The 26996-nt window shown below is 49.0% G+C and overlaps 1 protein-coding gene across 1 annotated transcript in view; it reads left to right on the top strand.

Moving 5' to 3' along the window:
- Positions 1-1571: 1571 nt before the first annotated feature.
- Positions 1572-26996, top strand: part of HABP2 (hyaluronan binding protein 2) — a gene marked incomplete at both ends in the record, with an annotated part of 30852 nt that continues 5427 nt past the window's right edge. Inside the window, 8 exons of the mRNA XM_084244553.1 lie at positions 1572-1640; positions 13684-13720; positions 20478-20588; positions 22018-22125; positions 23276-23392; positions 24390-24509; positions 24973-25144; positions 26333-26430. Of these exons, the coding sequence (XP_084100679.1) occupies positions 1572-1640; positions 13684-13720; positions 20478-20588; positions 22018-22125; positions 23276-23392; positions 24390-24509; positions 24973-25144; positions 26333-26430 (832 nt within the window). The remainder of the gene's footprint in view (positions 1641-13683; positions 13721-20477; positions 20589-22017; positions 22126-23275; positions 23393-24389; positions 24510-24972; positions 25145-26332; positions 26431-26996) is intronic.

Here is a 26996-nt window from a genome sequence, read left to right as displayed (position 1 = left end):
TGGTGAGCCAAACCACCTAGCGTGAGAGTCAGCTATGAAGGAGGCTGCGAAGCAGGCAGGCAGTGGCAACCTGGATCCCTGCTAGGGAGACACAGGCAGGGTTTCCAGAAGCGCTGTTTGGGCTGAGACCTGAAAGAGGCATTAATCAGGTGAGTTAACTAAATGAACTCACTGAAAAAGGATTCAGATTACAGTTAAGGACAGGGTGAGGGCTGGAGTAAGGATTAGGGGAAGAAAGGATCAGGTAACCTTAGAGACAAACTTTCCAGTAGAAGGGACGAGAATCTGTCTGTTGCAAGGAACAGTGGGGTGGTGACTGGGGGTATGTGGATGGCTGCCTAAAATAGGGTGGAGGCCAGTTGAGTGGAGTGAAAGAGATGTAGTGGGAGGTATTTAGGGAATAAAATGGCTGGCCTTGGCTTACCTTTCAAGGCCCATCTGCTGGCTGAGGCATAGAATTTGGCCTCTCCTGGGCTGGTACCAAGGGGACCCTACTTAGCAAGCAACCTGGCTTCTGAAGGTGGAAAAAGGCACTGAGCATGTTGTTGCCAGATAGGGATTGAAGAGGGGTGAGCAGGGGCTCTGTTGAGCTCGCCCCTCAGTCAACAGCAGGGTTGCAGAACTGGGGCTAAGGGCTTAGGCTGGAGGACTCCTGGGCCTTGCTTCGGTCACTGTGGGCAGTCAGGTGTCCCCAGGTACTGGAGAGGATGTCTATTCAAGATCAAATGTGTCCACAAGAATCCAGGTTCATAGATAACAGTTGCTTTCTATAGCCTACCTGCTCCCAATGTTGCTAAATAAGTAACAGTAAATAGGAAACAAAGTAAATAGGAAATAATTGGCCCCAAATATGAACATCATGGGTATTATTTCCCCCTTGATCAAAGAGAGACTCCAATGAAAGGGAAAAAAATAATTAAAAAGTAAAAACCTTATGTAATGAGATTTAAAGGAAAACTTTTGAAGCCAACAAGCAACCAAGGGCAATACTTCAAAGGATCCAGAATCAATGTTTGTCAATAGCAGTTTTGCATCCTTTAATTTATCTTTCATGAATGTAAAACGTGATGTTATCAGGGGCCCATCCATGCCTTAATTCTGTTTGAGATTTGATGAATCAGAACTCCTATTAGCATTCTGTCCGAATCAGCAATAGCAGAGGCATGTGACAGAAGCCTCACCTGCTCTGGGACTTTCTCCCTGCCTCTGGGATGCTAGTTAACCATCAGGTCTTCTGCGTTGAAGGTCCAGCAGTACCCCAAGTGCACCCAGGAGCTGGCGGGGGGGAAGGGGGGAGGGGCGTCTTGATCTCAGAAACTTTCTTTGACGATCTTCTCCCTAGAAAAGAAACCACCCCATGCATTAGCCCAGCCCCAAAGTTATCATTTGTTTAATCAAGATAGTTGGTTTGCAAAACATTAAACATTAAACAGTATTTGATGCCTAGTTAATAATTTGCATCCTCTTCATTTGTTCCTGAATCCTTGGAGACTTGTAGCGCTCCCCCCTAAAGGCACAGACAAGGAAAGATATTGCAGTTAGAGGAAAACAAGAGTCCCTCAACTGCAAACATGCGGGCCCAGAGGTCCGATCTCCATGTTCTGCTGATAATGGTTCTGGCAGGAAAGGCAGCCTTTGGGGTAAGTGTTCTTTCCAAATATCTGTACTTGCGAGATGCTGAGGTTATTAGGACCAAAGCAGCTGAGAAAGGAGAAACGAGGAATCTCGCTGATGCAGGCCTGAACACGGGTGCTGCTGAGCAGCCACGGCCATGAAAATAGGCAACGGGCTGTACCCTCTGCCCTCCCGGAGCGGGCTTCCCACGGTAGTCCCCATCGAAGGGCAGTGGGACTAGGAAATCTGCCGAGGCAAGCGTGTGGGTTGTGATCAGCACAGGCCTCCGAGACCCCTTGGCGGAGCCACTGAAATCGACCAGTCACTCCTGGCACATGCTGACCCACAGGCCCACTTACCCACTCGGGAAAGAAACACTGAGATTTGCCCTTAGGGAGACTCCTACCGGCAACACATTTACTAAGGTGGGTGCAAGTCAAGAGAAGCTTGTGGGTGGCACTTTTTCTCTTTTCCCATCGTGATCTTGGTGGAGGGGAGGTGAGCAGGAGGCCAGGGTAGTCGTGCTGAGTGGGAAAGGGAAGTGCCATCGAGGGGTCCTATCAGGAGAGATGAGTTTGGGGGTGCTGGCTCCTGCTGTGTGCCCTTCGGGACTATGCGTGTTCATTGTGCGTGTTCGCTGGATCTCACCTGTACCCGAGAGAGGGTTTCCCATGACAATAAAGCCTCCCGGGGTTTCCCACTGGACATCGTTTACAGGCATGAGGACTGGCTGTGGAGCAGGGCTTGAGTCTCAGCTCTGCTGCAGTTGGGCTAGGCGCTCTGGGCAAGCAACATAATCGCTCTGAGTCTGTCCTCCAGGGCAAGCCAGGTGACTGTAGTTCGGATTTGGGGGAGGTCACAGATTTGCAATGAGGCAATGCGCATGGCTTTCTGTACATGTTAGCTCTTCTCCCTTTATAATTTTCTTTAAAAAAAAAAAAAGATTTATTTTTTATTTATACAAAAGCTGGGGTACAGGCCAGAGGCGCGGGAGGGTGAAAGGATTCAGAGACAGAGTGGGGAACAGAACAGGCAGATCTACTGAAATACACTGTTGAGGGGAGCAGCGGGCGAGACAGGAGAGGTCTGCTGCGCCACGTGGGCAGCTCCCCGACTGGCCGGGGATTGAACTTGTGCTGCAGAGGCTGCAGACTGCTTCACAACGCTGCACTCAACCCGCTGTGCCACAGGGGTAGGCCCTCCCCTTATATTTTCAACTTCTCTACAAAATCAGAGAATGCGCCCCTTTGTTGGCGGGAGGGGTAAGAAAATAAACAGGGGATGGAAACAGAAATTACAGCCGTAACCTCTTTATCTTATTAAATACCTTTGCATTTCATTTCCCATTTTACTCCATAGAGCTTATCCTGCAGGAAGCAGATTAAATTCCAGATTTTCTATTTTAAAAACAACAGAGCTGTAAGCTATTCTCCATCCTTTCGTAAGCTGTGCTCCAATTCTTACCTGAGCCCTGTATTAAGCTGCTAAGCAACTTGCTCTGAAAGAGTTTTCTTTTCCAAAGTTGACTTGTGTATGTGTGGAGTGGCTGCAGTTACAAATTGTAAGCCAGCCCCCTACTTCATCTGGCTGCTCATCTGATGTCTGGGGCCAAGACCCAGAAGAGCCTAGAGAAAGGTGTGGGAATAATCAGAGCCCATAAGGACCTGGAGAAAGTTCCAGCATAGGGAGAATGAGATCCTAAACCTGATGGGCTAGGAGAAATGATGCAGTCTGTTTGAGGATCCTCACCAAAAGATAATGGTCCCCCCAAATCCCTTCTTTGCAACCCCCAGTGAATTTTTTGGGTTAGCAATGAAATCATAAGTCAATAATGGATAAAAGAGAAACTATAAGAATTAGCCTTTAGGCAATGAGCTTAGTCAATTCCAAAGAGAGGATTCAGAGCTTTGGAATGTTTTCTTACCCCAGATGTGGACTAGACAGGTGGTTGGGAAGGCGGCTCGCTCGTGTTCCACAGGCCAGCACACAGACATCCAGGGGAAAGTGGCCAACTTGTTCAGATGCTTTGGAGAGTTTGGGGCATCATTGGTGGGGAGAAGGAGCCACATAGCCAGATGGGCTGGGCAGTCTCTTCTGCCCCACAAAGCTAAAAATAATAACCAACACTTACCATTTAATGAGTAATCGTGTGTGCCAGGCTCTGAGATTTTGATGGATGGATTGAGAAGTTCATTGCTGGAAGGACTCTAAGAAGTAGATACTTATGTCTTTGTTCCCATTTTTTTATAGAGAGGGAGTTTGGACACTTGGCCTCCAGCTATACAGTTGGGAAGTGGCAGAGCTGTGCTCTAGCCTACCAGCTGGGGTCTATATGTCCAACTGAGGTTTCTTGCCTTGGGTCCTAGCTAAGGATGAGATTTCTTTGGTCCCCAGAGCTTCAGGAGCCTGGTCTTTCCCTCCTGTAGGGACAGGGGCATGCTATCTGCCTGTCTGTCTGCTGAGTGGCGTGTAATGGACTTCATGTGTCTCCGAAACTTTTGAGAGAAGCAGGCACAGGGCCTGTGATGACTGCTCATTGGGAAGATGCTCGACGCATTCCCATGAGTTCAGGTCACAGAGGGTTGAGGGGACCTGATGATGGCGTCTCTTTGGGCTTATTTTCAACATAGTCATTCAGATACCCTCTCTCCCAAGAGGTGTAGGTTAGGTAATATGGCTGTGAATTCCAGAGAATCATTCATAGTGCCTTCAGCTCAGTCCTGATGGTTATCCCCATTTTATGGATGAGAACCAAGCCAAGGCATGTTAAACGACCTTCGCAGCAGGATTGAGACGCAGGTCCATAGGTATTCCTACTAGTCCAGGGACCCACTCCATGTGTAAGGGTGCACGCCACCCCCAGGGCTTAGTGTCACTTCTTGCTGTGGTCGTTAAGGTGGTTTAGACCTCTTGCAGGGTCAGGAGCTAGAGGAGAAGGCTTGTCTGGCCTGGCCAACTTCTGCTCATTACAGAGAGGAGAGAAGACAACACCCTCCCTCTCCCCAACAAGGGACCTCACAATTAAAATGCTTGTTTGCTCCCATTTCTGGACTTTTTCAACCCAAGATCTTAGAATTTTCCCAGGTAAGAGCAGCCAGCCTGTTTGCATAGACCAGAGGTTGCAATTGGCAGTGCGGATTTCATTCTGTTCACAGCCTAAGTTTTATTTGGCAGGTGGACGCTTAGCCTGAAGAGTACTTTAATTTCCTTGTAATTGCTTGGTGACATTTGAAAATCAGAACTCTTCATGTAAAAATACAAGTCTCTAGTTTTTCTTGACAACCAGGCGTTTTGGTAACACCAAGCTGTTGCTCTTTCAGGACAGCAAGGAGACGATCTACTGCTTCCAATTTTGGGAGAGAATTAGCCTCTCAGGAATATAGGGGAACAAAATAAGGAATCTGGAGGGTGGGGGGAAATAAGTATAATAAATTAAAAAATAAAATCAACAGGCAACTATAAATTAGAGACATTCTCCAGGGGGGCGTAGGGAGAAGGATCAAAACTGGGGAGGGAAGAGCACAAGGGACTCTGGTGATGGTGACAGGTGAATTGGTGGTGGAAATTTTATGGGGACTACACTTGAGAGGAGAAAGCATGCATTGTACAAAAATGCAGAATGATGTAAAATGTATATAAAATAAAATTCAAAAAAAGAAACAGCCTCCCAGATCCACAGTCCCCACGCATTTCTATTGTCCACACCCTTTCTGTTTGACTAATGTATATGCCTCTCTGGCTCTACCTTGGAGTGAGAAAGCTACAGAGAGAGGCAGGAAGAGAGGAGAGATTGGTTATTGTTCAGAAACACCATGGATGGTGAAGTACTGGGGCAGTCGAACAAGTGGGCTTAGCAGAAGATAACCGGAGCATCCAAGCTGCATGGGCTCCAGGACCAAGAAGGTCTTTGACAGCAAGCTACCAGCCACTCTTTCTAAAGCTTCCATATTCCAGAATGTCCAAGTCTCCTTTGGGGTGGGAGAAACACCCCTCTCTTCTGCTGTAATCCACACCATGTCTTAAGGAAAAGAGAGGGCCTGCCTTTCCCTACAACTTTCTAGCAATAAAAAAAAAAAAAAGGAAGGAAGGAAGAAAAGAAAGATGAAGGCAAGTCTAAGGGCAAGTCCAGCTCATTAGCATTGGCAGTGTACAGTGGCATTTAGGGAAATCAGGTTGCAGGGAGTCGTGTGTGCACAGGCACAGATATATTTATATTTTAAATTCATCAGGGTTCCCTAAATGCAAAAGCAATTCTGCTGTCACAGAGAAATAACATGGCAGCCTATTTGGCAGCCGGGATTTTAAATAAAACATGCTCTTTCTTCATAATTAATATAACAAGCCTTCCTGGCTTAGGACTTGGCAAAGATCCCAGGAGAAATGGGGGTGGGGTGGAGAGAGGGTTGCTGTGACGTGTCTGTGACCCGACAACTAAGTTCCAGGAAGAGTTTGTGCTGAGGGAGGCTCCTCAATCACTCCATGATTTGCAGAAAAAGAAAACTCATGGCAAGAGCGGAACCATCCCAGCAGGAGGCAGTTCCTGAGTTTACTGAGTCTTGACCTCCTTACCATGTCAGGCGCATCTGCTCTCTTACCAGGGCATCCCCACCACCTTGTAGGTCAGGACCCTGTCACCCTCATGTGACAAAGCCCTAGAGAACTCACACAGAAGAAGCTTACAAACCAAGCTCTCGAGAAGCCACAGAATCTGCCCCAGGAGCTTAAGCAGCGCGGGGCTTTGAACCCAGGTCTCCTCCCCTGGGGCCATGCCTGTGGCCACCATGGTGTGTATAGATCGCCATGCCAGGTGCTCCCTGAATAAACGAGGCTGTTCCACTTGGCTGGTGGGCAGAGGTGGGGGGGGGGTGTCAGAGGGGCCACGGCCTCAGATGCCAGCCTCCTGCAGGAGGGGAAGTAACTCCTACCCTGTGGCTCCTCCAGCAGCCCCTGCAGGGTTTCTTTCCAAACTAGAAGGACAGTCTTGCTAGAGAGCTAGCAATGCTGTCCGTGTTTTTAAAACCAAAGTCATGAATGAATCTGTGAATTCATGAATCCATCTTTAGAAAGTTTGCCAAAGTCAGCTCCTTTCTTAATACCTTTGTTAAAGAGACCCACCTTTTCTAGCTACATAGGCTTATTTTTAAGGGAAACTAGCACAACCGTCCATGGAAAAATCAGAGAAAATAAAGGGATGTCACTGAAATCTCAGCTATTACTGTGTCACACTAAAAAGACCACAGTCTGCCTTCTCCCTGCTAGGAGGGGAGAGCAGAAGGGGAGATGAGGAAAGACACTGAGCACCATGAGTGTGTTCTTGCTAGGCCTAGAAGGGTGGACAGTCCACTGAGAAGGGGTGACTTTCTCACACTGTGTTTTGGTGGTGTCACCCAGCCAGGCAACAATCAGCTTGGGCGCCACCAATGGGTCATGACCCACACGCCCCACACCTTGGAAAACATTGGTTTCCATCCACGGGAAGTGACTTTTCTGAATACCGGAGTTGCTCCCTGAGGCCAATTAGTCCAGAAGGCTAATGTGGGGGTCCATCCCGCTCATCTTAGTGCCTAGATGCATCGCTGTCCTGTTTTATTTGTTCATTTATTTTTTCAATGGCCTTGCATGTGTATTATTATCTCCAGAAATGAGGGTTAGTTTTTATCAAGTCTCTTTATCCCAGATAGTCTCACATCCCAACCTTCAGCCCTCCCTGCACCAAGTTCCTCGGATGACCCATTTGTACTGATATTTCTCACCAGGTAGAGTAATCCTTGGCAAATGCTGTGTTCCCCCTGAGCAGCCAAATCCCTTAATCAAGTTGGGTAAGAGTATTCTGACTTTTGCAATTGGGGAAACTGAGGCACAGCATGATTCAACAGCTTGCACAGGAGCAAAGATGGGCACATGAGTCTCCTTGGCTGGGAGCTCCATGCCTAAGAGAGGTGTGGCCAAGGTATGGCTGAGCCAGAGTCACTTGGTACCACTTAAAAACACTCTGATCAGTTCATGTCCTTATAGGATCCATGTAACACCACTGGACCTCAGCTCCCTCCCCTGTGCATGAAGGATCCAGGCCAGCTCCTCTAACCAGGCCTCCTAGCTTCACTCAGGCTCCCCAGAAGGAAACCCACCTATAGGGATCACTGATGAGATCTTTCTCCTTTGGCTCCAAGTTTCCCCATTAGGACCTTCCCTCTTTGCCTGGGGTTTCAGATTAGAACCAAGTCAGAATGACCCCACCAGACCTGGGATAGCCCCATGCTTGTGTACTGAAAACAAAACAAGAGAGGCTAGAGCCTTGTGATTAAAAGGGCGGAATGGCATGGCTTCACACCCAGTAGGATGCGTAGAATTTCAAGAAATGGAAAATAACAAGTGATGGTGAGGATGTGGCGAACTGGGACTCTTGTGCAAGGCTGCTGGGTGTGAAATGCGGCAGCTGCTGTGGAAACCAGCACGGTCGTTCCTCGACTTCCTGGACATAGAAACGCATTGGACCCAGCAAATTCTACTTCTAGGAAGATGCCCCCAAAATCAACAACTGGCACGGACGCTCATACCCCCATGTCCATAGCAGCCTTAGTCAAAACTCCCAAGTGCCCATCAACCACTACGAAGCACCATAGACTAAGCAGTGGGATGTGATTCAGCCATAAAAGGGATAGGATTGTGACATATAGTAATAATTTACAAAGTGAAATAAATCCAGTCACGGTGAGCAAAACATCTTGAGTCCACTCTAGGAGATTCTAGCAGAGGTAGATTCATAGACAGGGAGTAGAATAGAGCTGGCTCAGGGCTGGGAGGATGAGGAGGAAGTGAGGAAAGGGGAAATCATTGTTTAATCTGAGTTTATGTTGAGGATGGTTAAAAGATTTGGGTATAGACAATGGCGATGGTTACACACGTCGTAAATATAATTAACCCTGCTGAATGGAAAACCCTGATGTTGTATATCTTTCACCACAATTTAAAGAAAAAAGAACTGAGTTGCTTTGCACACGTGAGGATCTCATGACTCAGCTTATATTTGCAGCTGGAGTTAGAGTGGGAGGAGCACCAAAGTCAGCCGTGGGGCTGGCGATGGGAACACTTCCAGCCCTGTCCAGTGTCACCTCCACTCTTTAGCCTGACCTTGCACTCTCTGCCCAGGAACTGGCCCTGCTGAGCTGAGCTCTCTTATCCCTGGCTCATCTTCCAGCCCAGCAGTTGGAGCCTCACTGGCCCTGAGGAGAGCTCCCTCCTCCCCAGATACCCTTGGGTGGAACGCAATCCTTCCCTGGTGGTGGGGAACATCTGGTCTACCACCACTTATGGTGGAACATGCAGGAAGGGTGGAGGAAGCGGTGGCTGGGAGGGGAGTCCGCATCTACCTACCAGGCAAAAGGTTTTTCGGAGACTTTCATTCTAAACCAGGTGTCTGGCCCCTAAAGGACAGGGCTAGTCTGGCCTTCCTCCACTGCTCCCTAGTCCTTCTTGAATCTTCTGTCAGTTAGTTCCTGGAAATCAACAACTTAGACTTTTAGCCTCTGTTTTTTTGTTTACCAAAATGTTTAGAATTCTGAAAGGAGAAGGAAGAACTTGAGTTGAAATAATCATTCGATTGAAGACGGGACACCTTAGATTGGACCTCAGTGCCCTCCACCCCCAAGGAGATGACACTGGCAATCAGTAATTCTCAGGGACACAGGATCCTGTCTCTGTGCCTCCTTGCTTTCCCTACTTGCCAACCTCAGCCTAGAAAACACCAGACCTTGAGACCCTCTCCCTGGTGCCTGGGGCGGGGGGGGGGGGGCGGTGCAGGGGGAGCTTAACATCATTGGGGGATGGCAATAGAGGGGATGGCCAGATTCCTGAGCCACGGACCCCTGAGATACCCTGAGTGTGGAGAAGGGGTCCAACAGCTGGATGCAAAGGGGTGTCTGAATCTCCTGCTCGTCCCATGTGTGAGAAGCAGCCATTTCCAGCCCTGTAGGAGGAACTGGGGCCCTTGAGACCATAGTGTGATTTTGACCCAGTTGAAACCAGGAATGCTGGAGGTCGAGCATGTGGGCAGCGGCCTGCCTGCCTTTTGATCTGGGCGGAGATGTTTGTTGAGATGTGTTTGCCACAGAGGACTGGCCGAGGCGCCAGCTGACTTTTGTCCTTTCCCTCCCCCATAGCCTCTGAGGCCCAGGGGCCTACTTTGGCTCCTGCCTGGGCTGGCCCGGACAGGTCTTTCATAGAACTTCCTAAGGACAGGAGCGCTGGCCTCTACATCTGGCTCCATCCCTGCCTTCTGTGGGGTGAGGCAGCTCTTCTGTTCCCTTCTTGCCTGCCCTTTCAGAACAACACTCGTGAACCCCAACCCCTGGTCCCGGGCAGCAATGGCTCCAGGGCAAGGGCTCTGGGGAAAGGCACCTCCATCGTGGGCTGACCCCAGCATTTACAAGCTGAGTTTCTTGGGGCAACTTAATCTCTGCAAACCTGTGTTCTCACCTCAAAGTAGGACATCCTTATAGCACCTCAATTATCAAGTATTATTTGCAATAAATAAGGTGAAATACATACAAATCCTTGAGTGCAGTCCCTGGCACTCTGCAGTTCTTACGAATGTGAGCAGAGGTCTGAGTTCTCTCCTCCTCTGCCTTCATTTGCATCTATCTTCCTTTTAGGATTGGCAAGTGCCAGGAAGAAAGAGTTCTTCTGTCATTTCCCTGTTTCTGTGAAAAAACTGAATGGAATAATGGGATGAAATGAGGCAAAATATTGCATTCATCTTTCCCACCTGATCCCTGCCATCATCCAGGTTAGTTTTAGGGTACAGGTTGGCATAAAAGGCCAACGATTACCTGGCCTCTCCCCTAGAGTCCCCCAGACATCCAGCCCACAGCGGACGCTGCCTGTCTCTGGGGTGGCCCAAGTGATTAAGGAAATAAGTTGGCTTGTTCAGCCCTGGACACCCTGATATTCAGCCTAGGCTGGGCAGTTCTTTTAGGCTCCCCGAGAGCTAGCGGGGCCTGAAGGACACCCCCACGCCAGGAAACTTTGTTTTCTTTTGGTTTGGTTTTCTTCCAAGTTTGAGATTCTAGGAAGGGCACGTCTGCCACCTGCTGGTCGTGAGCAGCACAGCACCCGGCGGTCCTTCGGGTTGGCAGCCCTGAGAGTTGGCTCTCCGGCCCAGGAGAGCTTCCCGGTAGCCTGTGTTCTGAGTTGGGGCCTGAGGAGGTTCCCCGAAGTCCTCCCTCCTGTACTGACCACTTCTCATGCCTGGTGGTGGCCAGGCCTGGCCCGTGCGTTCAGCCAATAGGAGAATTCAGGTTTCTCCTCAGGGCTGGGCAGAAACGTAGGGAGGGTCAATCCCTGCCAGTCTGACAAGCTCCTTGGAGCAAATGAAGACAAAGCAGAGCTGATCTGACAGGCTGTGATGAGGATAAGATTGCAGGAGGGAGACTGGGGTGACATTTGTCCTGGGGCTCTCACATGCCCCTCTGTGGAGCCTCCCCAGCATCCCAGCCCAGATGGATGCACTTCACGTGCTCCTTATCCAAGCGCCTCAGCCCAGGAACACCTCTGAGCCCTGAACCAGCCCTTCCTAGCCAGGCTCCCCACTCCCCACATGCCCACCCTCAAACAAAACACGCACCCCGTCTCACTTCCTGCAGAAGCAGGGCTGGGGGCGTCTCATGAGGCCACGGAACAGCCACAGTCCAAATGACAAGTGGCTTGCTCAGCCCTGGACACCCTGATAGTCAGCCTAGGCTGGGTAGTTCTTTTAGGCTCCCTGAGGGCCAGCGGGACCTAAAGGACACCCCCACCCCAGGAAACTTTATTTTCTTTTTGTTTGGTTTTCTTCCACTTTTGAGATTCTGTTATTTTATAATGCGTCAAGCAGAAAAATGCGAGGAATAACACACTGAATATTCTGCAGCCAGATAGATGCAGCAATGAATATTTTGCCATGTTTGTGGTCTCTCTCGCTCTCTCATGCATGAATCTGGTTGGTGCATCTCATCGTGGGCTGGTTGGCTAAATCATACACAATGAAGGGGCACATGTCATCCTCACCTTTGTGCCAGGCTTTTCCTCAGAATAAGGGCGATTTCCTGCTGAGCCTTAGCAACATAGCACTCTCGGGAAGTCCATTGTTGATGCAGTAACACTCCCGCCGTGTTCAAGCATCCCAGTTGTCCCAGTAATGGCACCATGGAGAGTTGAGGCTGGTCATTTTGTGTGATGCCCACAGCTTGGGTCTGGCATGATCCTCACAAACAGATTTGGGGTAAGGATTTTTGTCAAAAATCCTGCTGTTGGTATTCGCCATCCATACATGGTGTGAGGTGGCGGCCTTTCTTTCCTGATCTATCATCCCTGTAGTTCTCAAGATGGGTATAAAGAGGCCTGGGTGAAACTTCTGGGGAGGACAGAGGAAGTGAGTCTGCCGGTGCCTAGGTGGATGTGGATGCTGGGAAGATGCTTTGCATTGTCCTCAGCTGCCGAGCTTTCTGGCTGCCAAGCTCCCCAAGGGACCATGCCCAGTGATAGGACTCTTGTTCTCTCCATCAGAGGTGAGTACTTCTGTAAAGAGCCAGGTAGGACATGCAGTCACGCGTGCCCTATGGATGTCCTTGGTGGGTGATGGACTCCATACAGGATGCTGGGCGCGGTCGGCTCTACCTCACTAGGGGTGTAGAAGCCTGGATCATCTCATCACACTCAAAGATGTTCACACCAAGGTGAAATTGTCCAGTGACACAGTTCTCTGAAGGCAGCCCTGTCATCAAGGGACTTAGGGCCACACTGTCTCTGTTACACCTCCTCTGCCATGGCCACTCAAAGCGACCCTGTACAATGAATCAGTAAATGGGCGGGATGTGTTCCAATAAAACTCTATTGAAAAACATAAGTGATGGGTTTGGGCCTAGGGCGTTAGTTTGCCTTTGACTTAAATGAGTGAAAATATTAAAGCTATTAAAGAGTGAAACTTTCTTTTTCTGGTAAATTCAGCATTAAAGAAAAAAAACCTGTTATTATTTATTGATTCGCCAAACCCTTCCTGAGGGGTGCCTGGAGAACCAAGCTCCATGCTTGCATAGAGGGTAAAACATCAGGGACAAAGCAGGCGAGGTCCGCCTGTCTGGAGGGCTGAGTGGTGTGGGACAGAAAACATGCAAATAAGCAAGTTCCAAAGGACAAGCTGTAATGTGGATCGTGGAGGAGGTGAATGGGGGTGGGGGAAGGAGGGGACAGTGACAAGACAATGGGGGGAGGGTATCTCGCCTATAGGGGGCATCCAGGAGGCCTCCTTGAGAGATGACAAGCACTGCTGAGGCCCAGCAGTGGTCATGGGGGTGCGCTTCTGGGCAAAGAGCAGCAAGTGGGAGCTTGGCTAGGGGCATTTTGAACCTAGCTGTGTGACCTGGGGCAAGTTGCTTCCCCTCTCTGGACCTCAGTGTCCTCCTCTGTAATACAAAGGGAGATTGATTAGGGTCAGGGCGAGGGAAGGGGATGGACAGAAGTTTAGAGGCACGGCAGAGAATTGCACTTTTCTAAGAGCAATGAGAAGCCGCTGGAGAGTTGGGAGCACCTGCGCATTCCCAGCTCCAAAGAGCTGTTGCTGGAAGCAAGCCCTGAGCATGAACCCTAATCCTATCAGATGGGTGTAACCCCTGAGCCTCAACTTTCCCATTTATAAACAGACCAACGCATGTGTCCTCTTAGGGTTGTTCAAAGATCGAGTGCAGCGATGCACCACGAGGCAGCTGAGGCGATGCTGTCAGTGCGCGGCAGTCACCGTAACTGACCAACCGACCCCACGGTTTCTCCCCGGGCAGCGGTGCTGTCCCACGGGGACTTGTAAGTGCCAAGTCACAAGTCAGCACCGAGGAGAAAGGCCAGTGTTTCCCACGCTCAGCCAGTGCAGGAAGGCGTGGACTTTCTTAACATAGGCCCCCGGTCTCCCCACCCCACCTCAGCTGACCCCCTAGAAGCGCCCAGTGCCCCTGTGCCTCAAGAATGACAAAGCTCCGTGCAGGAGGTGCCCAGCTGACTCTGCCTACTCAACCTTGTTCTTCTCTGTGTTTGCTTTTCCAGTTCTCCCCGATATCTTCACCCTCAGACCTGGACCCAGGTGAGTGTACAGATCGCCCTGGGATTCCCCACCAACCACAGGCTGGTTCTGCCTTGGAGGAAAGGGGTCCACGCATATAAGTTTTGGAATAAGCCCAGGATTCTTACGGTTCAGAAAACCCCCTTTAAAAATACACTCCTGGGGGTTGGAAGTGTGTGCACACACAACGCTGTGCGCGTTTTCCAGCTGCCCACTCCCGCCCTGGATGCCCATCTCAGGATCCCAAGGGAAAAATTGTTGAGGCAGTTAAACCCCTTTGTATTACAGAGGAGGACACTGAGGTCCAGAGAGGGGAAGCAACTTGCCCCAGGTCACACAGCACATTAGTAGCTGAGGTAAGATGCAAAGGCCAAGGGAAAGTGAGGGTGTCACTGAGCAGGGACTACTTGCAGGCAGGCCACCCAACGCATGCCACCCCGGGGTGGGGAGCTGGTATGTCTCTGCTGAGAGGACAGTGTCAGGGCCGCAGGGGCTTACCTCCCTGCTGATGGCCTCAGCCAGCACCCCCACTGTTGTCCCAGATGCCTGGTGTGCTTACTCAAGACTCAACAGGCCCGCAGTGCAGTGACTGCTGCTCTCCCTTCACTGGGACTTTGTCTCTCACCTCTCCCACTCTTGCTCCCTCTGCCCGGGGCTCTCAGCTGTGCCCAGAATGAGCAGGGAAGCCTCTTCCTGCTACATCAGCTACTCTCAGTCTCTGGGTGTGGATCTCCCTTTGCTATTCCGGATCAGAGAAGTGAACCCCCACTTCCAAATCCTGCCCCTGCGCTGGTCACCCATGGAGAATGAGAGCCAAGAAAATAGCACTTGGAAATTGCAGTCACACTTGAACTTTGGGTCCAGAGTTTATTTGAAGCAAAGATGGTGATAATTGGGCCAAATTCGGCTTGATACTCACCAAAGCCCTGGATGGCCAGACAGACATGTGTCAACCAAGGCAAGTGACATCTGACTGTTGTCCCATCCGGTGTGTTCAGAGAATGTTTCTAGATTGGAGAGCAATCTAGATTAAACGATTTTATATGAGCAGGGTGGGTGAGGTGTGGAGAGATCTATGAATTGCCCCAAGCAGAGTTGAGTGTTCAAGCCAACTGCCTGTGGCAGCTCCTGGAAGACTCACCCTCAGAGGGCACCCCCTGCTGGCCACACCAGCATCCACAGGTGGGGCGCCAGGAGCGTCCATAGTCTGGGGCTGCCCCTTCTTTAGTCTCAGCCCCAGGCTCCAGGGAGGGGAGCTTTGGCGTGGGCGTCAGAGAGACTGCGCAGGGCTGTGAGGCTGCACAGTGGGAGAAACTGAAGCCTAGAAGATGCAAAGACGACACTCTCTTCAAGTGAGATGACCTGCCCCTTGTCCACGAGGGAGATTTTGTGGGGATCAAGAGGGGGGTCTCTACCTCAAGACACTTTACTGCTATTTGCCAGAAAGTTGTCAAAGACATCCACAACACCCTTGATTGTGCTGTGAACAATGTGAACAACCCTAAGTGGTGGGCCTACTGCTCGGAGATCAGAAAAAGAGCGGATTCTTTCTTGGGCTCATCAGGTTTTAGCTTGAATTAAATAGATCGGAGACTGCAGAGTCGGCTTTGATCCTAACTCTCAGAGTCGTCCAAAAATCTGATCAGGCTGTCAGCCGTTGAAGGGGGAGTTCCCCATCACTGGTGGTATTTCAGCACAGGCTGGGGGTGGAGGGTGCGGGATCTATCATCCTGAGATTCTGGGCGCTAGAAGAACTTTGCCCATAACTTCTGATGAGTTAGTGAGTAGATGAAGGGACCCTGGAACACGCCAATGCTGGGCACTCAAGCTCATCTCTGGAAAGAATGTCAACCTCTGGCTGTGGAGTGGGGTGGCTGTAATGGCGGGGCCTTCTGCAAAGAGCACATTGGATTTAAAAAAAAAAAAAAAACCTCAGTTAATATCTGATTTAATTTGACCTGGGGGTAGAAGGACCGTGCTTTGATGGAATTCGCCAGACCTGGCTGACTTTAGATAGCAGTGTGTCCAAGGAATCACTGAGCTCATGTCCCAGGAAAGCTGCTTCTTTTTTCATCAGTCTTACTGCAGATAGCGCATGCCATGGGCATTGCTGGAGCAGAGGGTGCCCAGGCCATGGTCCCCAGTGGGTAGCAGAGGACACAGCACAGACCCCTGTCCCCAGGGCAGGTCCCCAGATATGTCTCTTTAAAGCTGGCTTGGCTTTGCCCAGTCACAGGGGCTGAGCCCATCCATCAGCTGTCCTGCCGCCTGCCAGCGGGGTCTCCTCTGCGCTCGCCCTGTCAGCTGGATTGGAAGCATCAAATGCAGGCCGACAGGGCTGGGACTTGGGGGATATCCTCGGAGGAACCGTCTCTGCCACGGTGATGGATGACGCCAACAGGGACAGCATTCCAGGGATTTCTGTTCCGTTCCACACATCTGGCAAGCTCTTTAACCCGAGCAGCTGCAAAGCCCCATCACAGGAACTCTGGGCTTTTTGTGAGAGACCTGGGTGTGGACCATGGTAATCCTGGTCCAGGGACCCGGAACATGTGCTACATAAAAAAGATCTCCCAGAGCCTGTTGCTTCCTGGAAGCTAAAGCCACGGAGTTTATGGAACACAAGCCACACGAGGCTCTGGGGCTCTTGGAAAGCACAGAAGTCCCCATATAATTCCCCCCCTCCTTGTTTTGATCCTACCAAGATGGAAATGCATACAGTATGCAAAAATGAACATAAAATAAAAATGCTCAAAAAAATAAAAATTAAAAATTGAAAAAATAAATTATCCAGCCCAACAATGTGGGAAAAAAAGAAAAGCAAAGCAAAGCACAGCAGGTTTGCAGTTTAGGTTGACACGGGTTTGGATGCGGCTGCTCCTGCCTGTGTTTCCTTCTCCGTGAAACAGGAGTGAGACCTATGCCAGAGGGTCGCTGGAAGGTTAAATAAGACCACGCACAACCACATTTATCTCATGCCGTGTCCAATACGTAGACAATACTCAACACTTGCTATTGGGGTGATCGTGTGGACTCAGGATGTTTTCACCACTCCTCTGGACCCATTCAAGACTCAGACTCCAATATATAGACAAGGCCACGGAATTTTTTTATACTTAATACAAAAATTTTGCTGATCATTTCCCCATTCTTTCCCCAAAGCTTCCCCCTTTTCTGTAATATATAGAAAGTCACAAATAACCTATATTCCAATGTAGAGTGTCTACGATTAACTGATGGAAACAAATTCATGTCAGACTACAATCCTTCAGCCAGGAAAGCAGCTGGACAAGTGCAGACTCCCCCAGAGTTTACATCTTCTTCACAATGACCTAGGACCCAAATCACACAGTTTCTGGCCTAAACCCCTCTCTTGTCTGCACCAGGCAGACACCACTGCTGCTGGCAGAGCCATGTGCCTACTGTGTGCTGGCCAGCCAGGAGGAAGGGAGGCTTGGCCACAGGGAAACAGTGATGCAGACATATACACAGATGCAGATGCATACTGCTCTGGGTCTCCTGGCAGACAGAGGTACAGACTTGGAACACACTTCAGATGAAATGACTCTAATGAATACTGAGCACGGAGAGAGGTCCCAGCTGAGACCCAGTCATCAGAACTAAAACTCTGTAGCCTCCTAGGCCACTGAAGAATGCTCTGGTCTTTAAAATCCTCAGCCCTCCAACAACCCAATACCAATCAAGCCCTGTGTGTCCCTTTGTTAGCATCACCTAATACACCACCCCAAACTCAGTGGTTTAAACCATTGATCATGTGTTTAGTCTCAATGCTTTGGGTTGAGCCTTGGATTAGACTTGCTTGGGTTGAGCTTTGGGTTAGACTAGGTTCAGCCACATGGTCCTTCTGGTCTGGGCCAGGCTTACTGGTCATGGCTGGGCCTTCTCGTGTCTGCATCAGCCAGTAGAGAGTCTCTACTTTTCATATGTCTGGAGCCTTGGTTGGGGTCACGGGATCTGCTGTTACCTGCATGTTTTTTTATCTTCCTGTAGATTAGGCTAACTTGTTCGCATGACAGTCACAGGCCTCACAGAAAGGAAACACATAGGACTTCTTGAGGCTCAGCCCTGTTGCTGACACATGTCTTTCCACCATATACAGTTGACCCAAACCCCAAGGCCAATCCAGACTCAAGAATTGGGGAACTGAGCTGTGAAGTCACATTGCAAGAGATGTGGCTCCAGGGAGGGGTGGAGAATTGGAGCCCATTTTTCATCTGATTGAGTTCCTATGTGGAACTTGAGGCTACTGGACCTAGACTCAGCCATGTCTAGCTCCCTGACCTCTTTCCACATTTACATCTTTTTCCCTGGTTGACTTTTGTGTCCCACCCAACTTAGATTATGGATCCTTTGAGGACGAGGTCACACCCCACTCCTTTTAGTGAACTCTTCACTTGCAATGCCTTCCTGCACCTGGCACACCTGGCTCCTCACAGGGGGCATTTCTTACATGGCCCATGGGGTAAAGTGCTAACAATAGAAAACACAAAATAAGTTTTAAGTTTGGATGTGGAGAAATGTTCCCAAGTGATGCCCTTGTAAAGCAATCTTGAATTATCCCAAAAGCCATCCCAAAAGCAAGGGATCTGGGTGCCTTCCCTTGCAAACCCCTCCAACTGGGTTGCACCTGGTGATCTGGGACCACCAAGCCTCTACTGCTTCTGCCCACCTCAAACAAGGGCTCTGGGCCCTGGGGAATGGCAGGGCTTAACACCTTGCTCAACAGGAGCATGATTCAAAGCCTGTATGTTTTATTCTCTCTTTCACTTCACTAAGATGAGCAAACCTTATTAATAGGGCTGGATGCAAGTCGAAATCCTCCAACAGACATTTCAACAATCCTGCATCACCTGGAAAAGTCACGCCATCCATCTATGTGAAAACCTTCCTGTTTCCAAATATCTGCGAAGGGGGTGATTCTTAACAGGCTGGCCAAGTTTGGTCAGTCTGACCCTCAACCTGTGGGAGAAATTATTGCCCATGTAAAGGCACTTATCTAAAAACACCTGTTAGGAAAACAAAATAAATTCTCCAAAGAAAAAAGAAAGAAATGATGGAATCAACTCATCACCAGACCCACTGTCTCTCCAAATGTCAGTTTGAAATCTTTCATGTCAAACTCAGAAAAATATTTTTGCTCACTTTTTCACCCTTTCTCTGCTTTATCAAGCTAGATGGAAAGAAACTTTATTTGCTCCAAGAAGACAATGGCCTTATCTTCCACCTAGATCCTCATCCCTGCAAAGGTGGCCTCCTCCGGGAGCATTTTCATAGTGCGGAAAAGCAGCTCGGGAGAAATAATGAGCAAGCAAAGGGAGTCTTGACTTGACACTGTGATAAATGAGGTGAAACTTTGCCAAGGAACCGGAGTTGGCGTATTCAAAAAGGAAATAAAAAGATAGTTCCATTTTAATAGGAAATATAAAACAGCCATTGTGCAAAAGTCGATTTTTCAAAAGCCAAAGAGATAAAGACTATAAGGGAATGACTGAGAACTGAGTGAGATAATGTGGTTGATAATCAGGCTGAGGTAAAGTGCCATCCTCCAAGCCATCAGCTGGCACTGCGGGAGAGCCTTTCAAGTTTATTCTCTGCATTTGCTCCTGCCTCATTATCATATGCATCTCAGGACAGTTTCCTTATAGCTTCAACTTGCCAACTTGCCACACTCCCGCCAGCTGAAGAGAGCAAAGTCAACCCAACTTTCTTCAAATCTTAAACTTGTCTCCCTGAGCCATAGAGCTTCCCAGCTGCCAGAAAACAAAGTGCTGGGGTCCAGCCTTACACACGGTCTTCCCAATGGACTGGCCTTGTGTGAGGTTCTCAACTCACGGCCAGCCCTGACACTGCTGCCCTTCAGCAGACAAGACCGTGAAACTTCTCAAGCTTGTCATTGGGTGATTCTTAATTAGCAGAAGGGTATTGAGTGGAGATGGCTGGACCCCTTCCCCAAGGGTAAGCGTGAAGATACCTGAGGCAATAAGGCCATTGAAGAAGATGAGAATTGGGGTCAAGCCTGTGCAGTTGGTGATTGACTGGGGACAAACCACCTTAGCTTACATCCTGCCTTTTGTTAGTGATGTGGCAGAGAGCAAGTTACTTAACCTTTTTCAGCCTCAGTAGAGATAATAACACGACTCCTGAATTTTTATGAGACTGGAAAAGATGGTTAATGTGAAGTGCTTAGCACATAATAGAAGCTCAATAAATACTCTTAGGTGACTCTAAATACACAACCAGGAGCAGTGTGATGCGACAGCCAGAAGGCAGTAAGGATTTCCTTTAACTCTGTTAAGTTATGGTAACTAATAAAGCTCCACTGAGAAATGTCATTCATAGAACCACCCAACAAGTCATGTTAGTGCCCCTGGACCTGGCCCCAGCAGAGCCCACCTAGAGCTCTGAAGACCCAATCATCTTCCTGGTATTTACCGATGAGAAAACCAGGGCACTCACAGCACAATTGGCTTGTCCAAGGGCCCAGTTAGTTGGAAGCCAGAACTTGACTTATCCCCATTTCCAACCAGGTGCTTCTGACCCTATCGAAGGCTGACTCACCGTGCTGGGTCATAACCCTCCCCTAAATGAACCTCATAATGCCTAGTACTCAACAGTATGGAGAGCTGGCAAGGCGCACAATTCCTCCTGCAAGACTTTGAAATCTTCAGGGGGTGGGGGAAGGTGTTCAGCAAAATAAAATGCTGACTTATTTGGGTCTAGTGATTACAGTTTCTTCTGTCCTGTTGCACCTGTGCAGACTGGACTCCCAGCCCCTTCTACTACAGCCAGGAGTATGACTACGAGGAAGAGGGCACCAGCAGCCCACCCACCTACTCTGACAACCCCGACTGGTACTATGAAGATGATGGTAGGTATTGAAGTGACTTGGGGGGCTTCTGACAGGTGCCAACACCCCAGGAGGGGGTTTATGTGTGACCCTATAGAAGGGCCTTTCTTCGTTCTCCTCTCTGGCCAACATCATAAAATAGCTACCAGAAAAATGACATAGTCTGACTTCTCTTCAGTTAGAATCAAACACTGTGAGGACTAGTGTGGTTCTCAGGAACCATCAATCTCTTCCCGCATCAGTCTCTCCCACCCTCAAGTGACAGACGGAACAAGGAACACCACAAGGGAAGTGGACTTAGCCAGGGTCCTAGAGAGAGTTACTGTATCACTATCCAGGTCTCCTGACACTGTGAGTAGGAGTCATGTTCAAAATCATCCCACAGCCTTGATGAAAGGGAGATAGATCCTAATTCTGCAGAAGAATCTGAGCGTGCATAAGGCCAGAATCCTTTCCTTTCCACTTGTCTATGTTTTTCTTCCACTTTTTATTCTTTAGGAGCTTTGCTCAGGTGTGTGTGTGTGTGTGTACTCACATATATGTGCTTCCATTACCCTTGTTTTTGTTTTCATGACTTCTTAACCCGAGCAATGGGACAGAAAGGAAAACTGAGAAGCTGGGCCCAAGTGAAGCCATGTGACTCAGGCAGCAGAAGGCAGGGAAGGCACTCAGCAGCGGGAATAAAAGCTGTGTAACTGTGCGAAGTGGCCTGGAAGGCAGGGCCAAGATACAGGGCACCAGGGGAACATCAGAAGGGACCATCAAAACAAGAGCCAGGCCCCAGGATCCTGGTTCCTGAACCAAAGAACAATGTGTGTGAACAGAAGGATAAAGAATTCCCCAAGGGACGATCCATTCAGACAACCATGAAAAGCCAAAGGCACAGATGAAATATGACAAAATCTAACTGAACAAGTAGTTGAAGAAAGATGAAGGCCACTGGGTCATTTCCTTCTCACCGTCAATTCTCTGTCACCCTCTTGCCTTTGGTCTTCTTGCCTGATGTTCAGAAAGCTTGTGTTTCATTAGGGGTGGGTTTTCTTTCCCACTCCTGACCTCCACCCCTGGGCACTGGGAGTAGGGGAGGTCTCCAGGCTTGTGAAATGCCTTAAGCATCAGAGACAGACCCCGTGGCACTCCCAGCAAGACTGGGAGGAGAAAAACACTGATGATGGAAAAGGAGAGTTTCTCAATGAGAAAGGCCCCAACTAAAGCCCGGCTGAGGCGTTGCTATTGCTTCTTACTCCCCTGAATGCCTCTCTGGTGTGTGAATGCGGTGAATGCACTTTTCCTTGCTCGTTCAGGCTGTGTGCGTTTCCTCCTCTTCCCGGTGGCTGGCTACGCAGTTACTGTCCCACTCTGGGTGGGAGACGAAGTTCAGTGGGTCATTGGGGGCATCTCACCTGCTGTTCATTGCAAACATTGACAAATCCTGCCCCCCGTCTCTTAGATCCATGCCAGTCCAACCCCTGTGAGCATGGAGGGCACTGCCTCATCAGCGGGGACAACTTCATGTGCAGCTGCCCGGCCCCCTTCCATGGGAGCAGGTGTCAGAAGGGTGAGTCTACCTGCACAGGCTTCCTCTGAGCTGAGCTAGCGGCGGTTGCATCCCCAATGCTAGTGGGTAAGGAAGGGCTCAGGGAGCCCACAGAGAGGACTGGAAAGTTGAATCGTGCATCTGGACTCCCTGCCGTGGTCACAGGAAGCACCTCCTGCAATCCTCACCCACTCGGGTTAGGAGGGACTAGTGGGTCTGCTCTGAGGACGAGAACCTTGGGCCTCAGAGGAGGAGAGAATGGAAGTATGACCCCGATGAACTGCAAACTCGAGACTCTTTTTTGTTATTGTCTAAAGCATTTAGACTAATTGCAACAGAGAATTACTGTTCTCAAATAGGAGCACGGGAAAGATCCAAGGGACATAGGGCCCAACTCAGGAAAAGAATCCAGAGCCTGCACAGAACTTGTTCAAGGTCACACAGCTTTAGAGAGAAAAACAGAATTAGAGCTCTGGTGTATGGTTCCCGGCCTTATGCCTTTTCTTCCTGCCATCTTCACGCAAGGAGACTCAAATAAAAGCTATCTCTGGCTTTAGTAATCTCTTGGGGGACATAGAAATGGAGCTCCAATGGGCTAATTCAGTCTGGACTCTCTCTGGAGTGCTCATCAACCATTTCACTTACCCATGCACACATACATGTATGTATATTAGCAAGAAATATGTAAAACTTCTTTATGGTTGACTTCTTTCCTCTGTTCCCCTGTTCCCACTTTGCTTTTCCTTCATTTTCCATCCTATCCATCCTCTAGTAAATGTTTCAGGATGGTTTGGGCTATCTGGTTCATCCCTTGACTTTTCAGAAGAATGACCAAACCATCAATGCAATATGAAATCAGCTGTAACATGGAGAAACTCAGAGTGTGGCTCTGTTAGTTGAAAGTGTAAAAATGTATCAAGATTTTTATGGAGACAGAAAAAAAAGGGCTATGATGAAACCACACCAGTGCAGTTCCTGTGGCACCATGGTGAGCACACAGTCCTTAGGAGAAAAATAAGGGCTATGGACTCTAGAAGGAACTGGAAAGCAATCATCCATGACCCGAGGATAAGAGAAAAGCCTCGAGGGGCTGGGAGGGTGGGTGATGGTGTCTTGAGGCCATGGACAAGGACCTGTGCTTTGACCCTTCTTCTCTGTGGCTCTCCTGTAGCAAAGACCAAGTGCGCGAACAACCCATGTGGCAAAGGGGAATGTCTTATTACTCAGAGTCCTCCCTACTACCGCTGTGCTTGTAAGCATCCCTACAGGAGTGCAGACTGCTCTACAAGTAAGTGCTGACGGCCCCTTTATTCTAGGCTTTCTCTGCTTGTCTTGTGGCTGGGTCTTTGCATCCTTCTGTGTCCAGCTACATCTGCATTTTAGTGGCATCCAAGATGGCCCCTTTAAGACTTTATAAGATGTATCATCAGTGCAGAGTCCAGTGGGATCTGTATCCCTTTCCATTCAAAAAGAATTATCTTGAGGGCCTCCCTGGTGGCGCAAGGGGTTAAGTCTCAGCACTATGAAGCTAGTGGCAGCCACTGAAGCTTGAATTCGATTCCTGGTCAGGGAGCTGACCCCACATACAGTGCAGCAGACCTCTCCTGTCTCACCTGCTGCTCCCCTCCGCAGTGTATTTCAGTGGATCCACCTGTTCTGCTCCCTGCTCTCTCTGGTGAATCCTCCCACCCCTACACCTCTGGCCTATACCCCATAAATAAAATAATTTTTTTTTAAAAAAATTATCTTGATACTCACTTACTCCAGGAAATATACCCTGGTCTGTTCCTGGACTGGGCCTTATAGGGGCATAAATCTATATTTAGACATTACTCTGAGTCAGGCATTGACCCAGGAGATTTACATTCTTACATTCTCCCTCAAACACTGCAAGGGAGAGTTTTTAAGATGAAGAAAGGGGAGTTCAGAGAGGTTACCTAACTTGTTTGTGGTCACACAGCTAACAAGGGGCAGAGCCAAGTTTCAGACTAACTCAGAGTGGCCCCCAAATTCCTGTTCAGTCCTTGTCTCTTGCTCTTTCTCACTGGCTGATGCATCTACTTACCTGTTCTATTTGGCACAACCTCCATCATATTGTTTCGTCTGTGTTTATGTTCTCAAGGTTTGTATGTGTATTTCTTAGCGGGTCTGTCTTTTCTTTTGGTGACCCATCTTTTGTGAAAGTTTGGGCACCAGAAGAGTGCCGCCAATATCTCCTCATCATCTCAGAGGTAGCTGCAACTCCTTCTGAAGAATCTTCCTGGCCCCACTTCCTGTGTTCACAGCGGTTCCTGCGTGCAGACCAAATCCTTGCCAAAATGGTGGCACCTGCTCCAAGCATCGGCGGAGATCCAAGTTTACCTGTACCTGTCCTGCCCAGTTCAAGGGGAAATTCTGTGAAATAGGTATGGGTCTCTGCCACATCAGCAGAAATTCTGGGCCACAAGTGAAGCTCTTGGAATTCTTTTCTGTGAGGTTTCTGTTCCCAGAATGGGGTTCAAGTCAAGATTCCCAAACTCTGCTGTTAGCTCAGTCTTCCAACCTAAGGGCACTGGGTGTGTCTGGGATGTACGACAGGCAAACAAGACATACCTGGGCATCCCCGAGACCTCACAGTCCACCTGCCACCAGTTCTCGTGTGAGTCCAAATCGAGGGACTAAGTTCCCATCCCCTCCCCCACCCCACAACATCTGTATTTCATATTTTTAAGTTGAATTGAATGTGTAACGTTCTTCCTGGGATTTGGGGATAAAACCTCCAGGTGATCAATATTCAGGCCAAAACCTCTCACCATGCAGTATTCCTGCCAAGTCCTTTTCAGGTGAAGCATGCTACTTGCTCTCTTCATCTTGCTTGCTCTCCCCAAGGTCCTGATGACTGCTATGTTGGTAATGGCAACTCTTACCGAGGGAAAGTGAGTAAGACAGTCAACCAGCACTCATGTCTTCACTGGAACTCCCACCTCCTCTTGCAGGAGAAGTACAACATGTTTATGGAGAATGCTGAGGGTCATGGGATTGGAGAACACAACTTTTGCAGGTAAAAAAAAACAGGGTTCACATTTCTTCTCCCCTAAGCTGTCTTGGCCTCTGTCAGTGTTAGTGCTTGGTTGCCCCGTTCCACTGTTCCCCATATTCCTGGACCAACTTGAGAGTTTTGGAACAGAACAGAAATTCATCAATCTTCTCTGCAGAAGGATTTTCCTACTCAGGACTGGTTAAAGTTATACTGCTGTAACAAAGAACCCCCAAATTCCAGTGACATGAACTTATCAAAATTAATTTCTCATTTAATGCTACATGTATCATGTAGGTTGGTGGGGGGGGGGGTGTTGGGGGAGGGGATTCTGTTCCACAAACTTACTCAAAAATCCAGGGAGGGCAAAAAGAGACTGAAGAATGGAACATGAATTTCTTACTATCTCAGCCTAGAAGTGACACATCTCCTCTGCACACATATTTCATTAACTAGCGTTTCGCGATCTCACATAATTTCAAGGGAGAAACATAGAGAAGAAAATGTAATGTCTGGTAAGCACTGCAATCCCTGCCACAAGGACATTCAGATTTTCTCAAAGATAAAGTCCTTATTCTCTCTGGCGATGACAGTGGGGTACCCTCCTGCTGCTTCCTTCCCTTCTGCTGGCTTCCTCCCATGGCAATTCCTGTAGCCAGGGTTTAGGAGATGCCCAGAAGTAGAAAGGGTTCTTTGTGTGGTTTTAAACTGGATTCATTAAGCAAGATGGTTTCTCATGCACAAAATGCAATTTGCCTTCTACTTTCACTGACTTTGAGTTGTTTACTCTGGGGAGCTGTCTTCAGGATGATCCTTTTGGCTGCCTTTGGCTGAGAATTCTTGTGTGAAGAGTCTGGAGGTTTGGGCAAAGGAGCCCTACTCTCACCACATTTCTGTGGCTTTTCAAATTCCTGACAAAGGGAGATCATCAGCAGAGTTCACAATTCTATTCCCGTGAAAAATCTGTCCTGTTCCATGGATCTGGTACAAACCTCGGTCATTGGGATTCTTCTCTGGAAACTGAGGCCTTGCCAAACAAACCAAAACAAAAAACTATGACCACCCCCCTATGCCAGGGTTCGTGGATCTACTGGAGGGATAGAATGGAATTTGGTCCCAAATACGGGGAGTACAAGACCTTAGAACTCTCTTATTCAAAGTAGTGTGGGTTTATCAAGCCTCGACCATGGGTTATTTTCTTGTGTATTTTAGAAACCCAGATGGTGACCAAAAGCCCTGGTGTTTCATCAAAGCAAACAGTGCAAATGTGAAATGGGAATACTGTGATGTCACAGCCTGCTCGGTCCTGGGTAAGACCTGCTGCCTGGAGGCCCCAGGGGTGGGCGGTTGCATGCTTGCATACAGAGGTTCCTGACACCCCATCTCTCCCACCCCAGTCCCTGCACCCCACCTGCTCTACAATCCCCATCCCAGCACTACCCAACTGTCTGATCCCCCCTCCTCTCTCTGCATGCTGGGCAGCCTCGGATGCCTTTGTAAACTCAGTCAGAGGCCCACCTCTAAACTCACGCTTCCTGACATCAGGTCAGTGAACTCAGCAAATATTTATCAATTGCTTGCTGTGTCCTCGGCACTAGGCCAGGCCCTGAGTGCACAGTTGTGATCAAACACTGGCTGGATCCCATCTCAGGTTGCAACATAGTCTGAATTCCAGTCATAGAGTCCCTCTACCAGGCTTTCCTGGCTCACTTCTCTACCCAAGTCTGGAACAATGCACCCTCCATCCTGACCTGTGGGATGACTTGGACAATTTCACTCCTGTGACTGTTCTCAGTCCATCTATAAGACTCAACCCCATATATGCTTTTGCCCATACCCAACCATTTTCCAGTATCCCTCCCCTTCCAGGAAGTCC

This window comes from Talpa europaea (assembly GCF_964194135.1).
Source record: "Talpa europaea genome assembly, chromosome: 10".
In the NCBI taxonomy this organism is placed as follows: Eukaryota; Metazoa; Chordata; class Mammalia; order Eulipotyphla; family Talpidae; genus Talpa; species Talpa europaea.
Note: the sequence above shows the minus strand (reverse complement) of the source record. Positions and strands in the feature narration are given on the sequence as shown.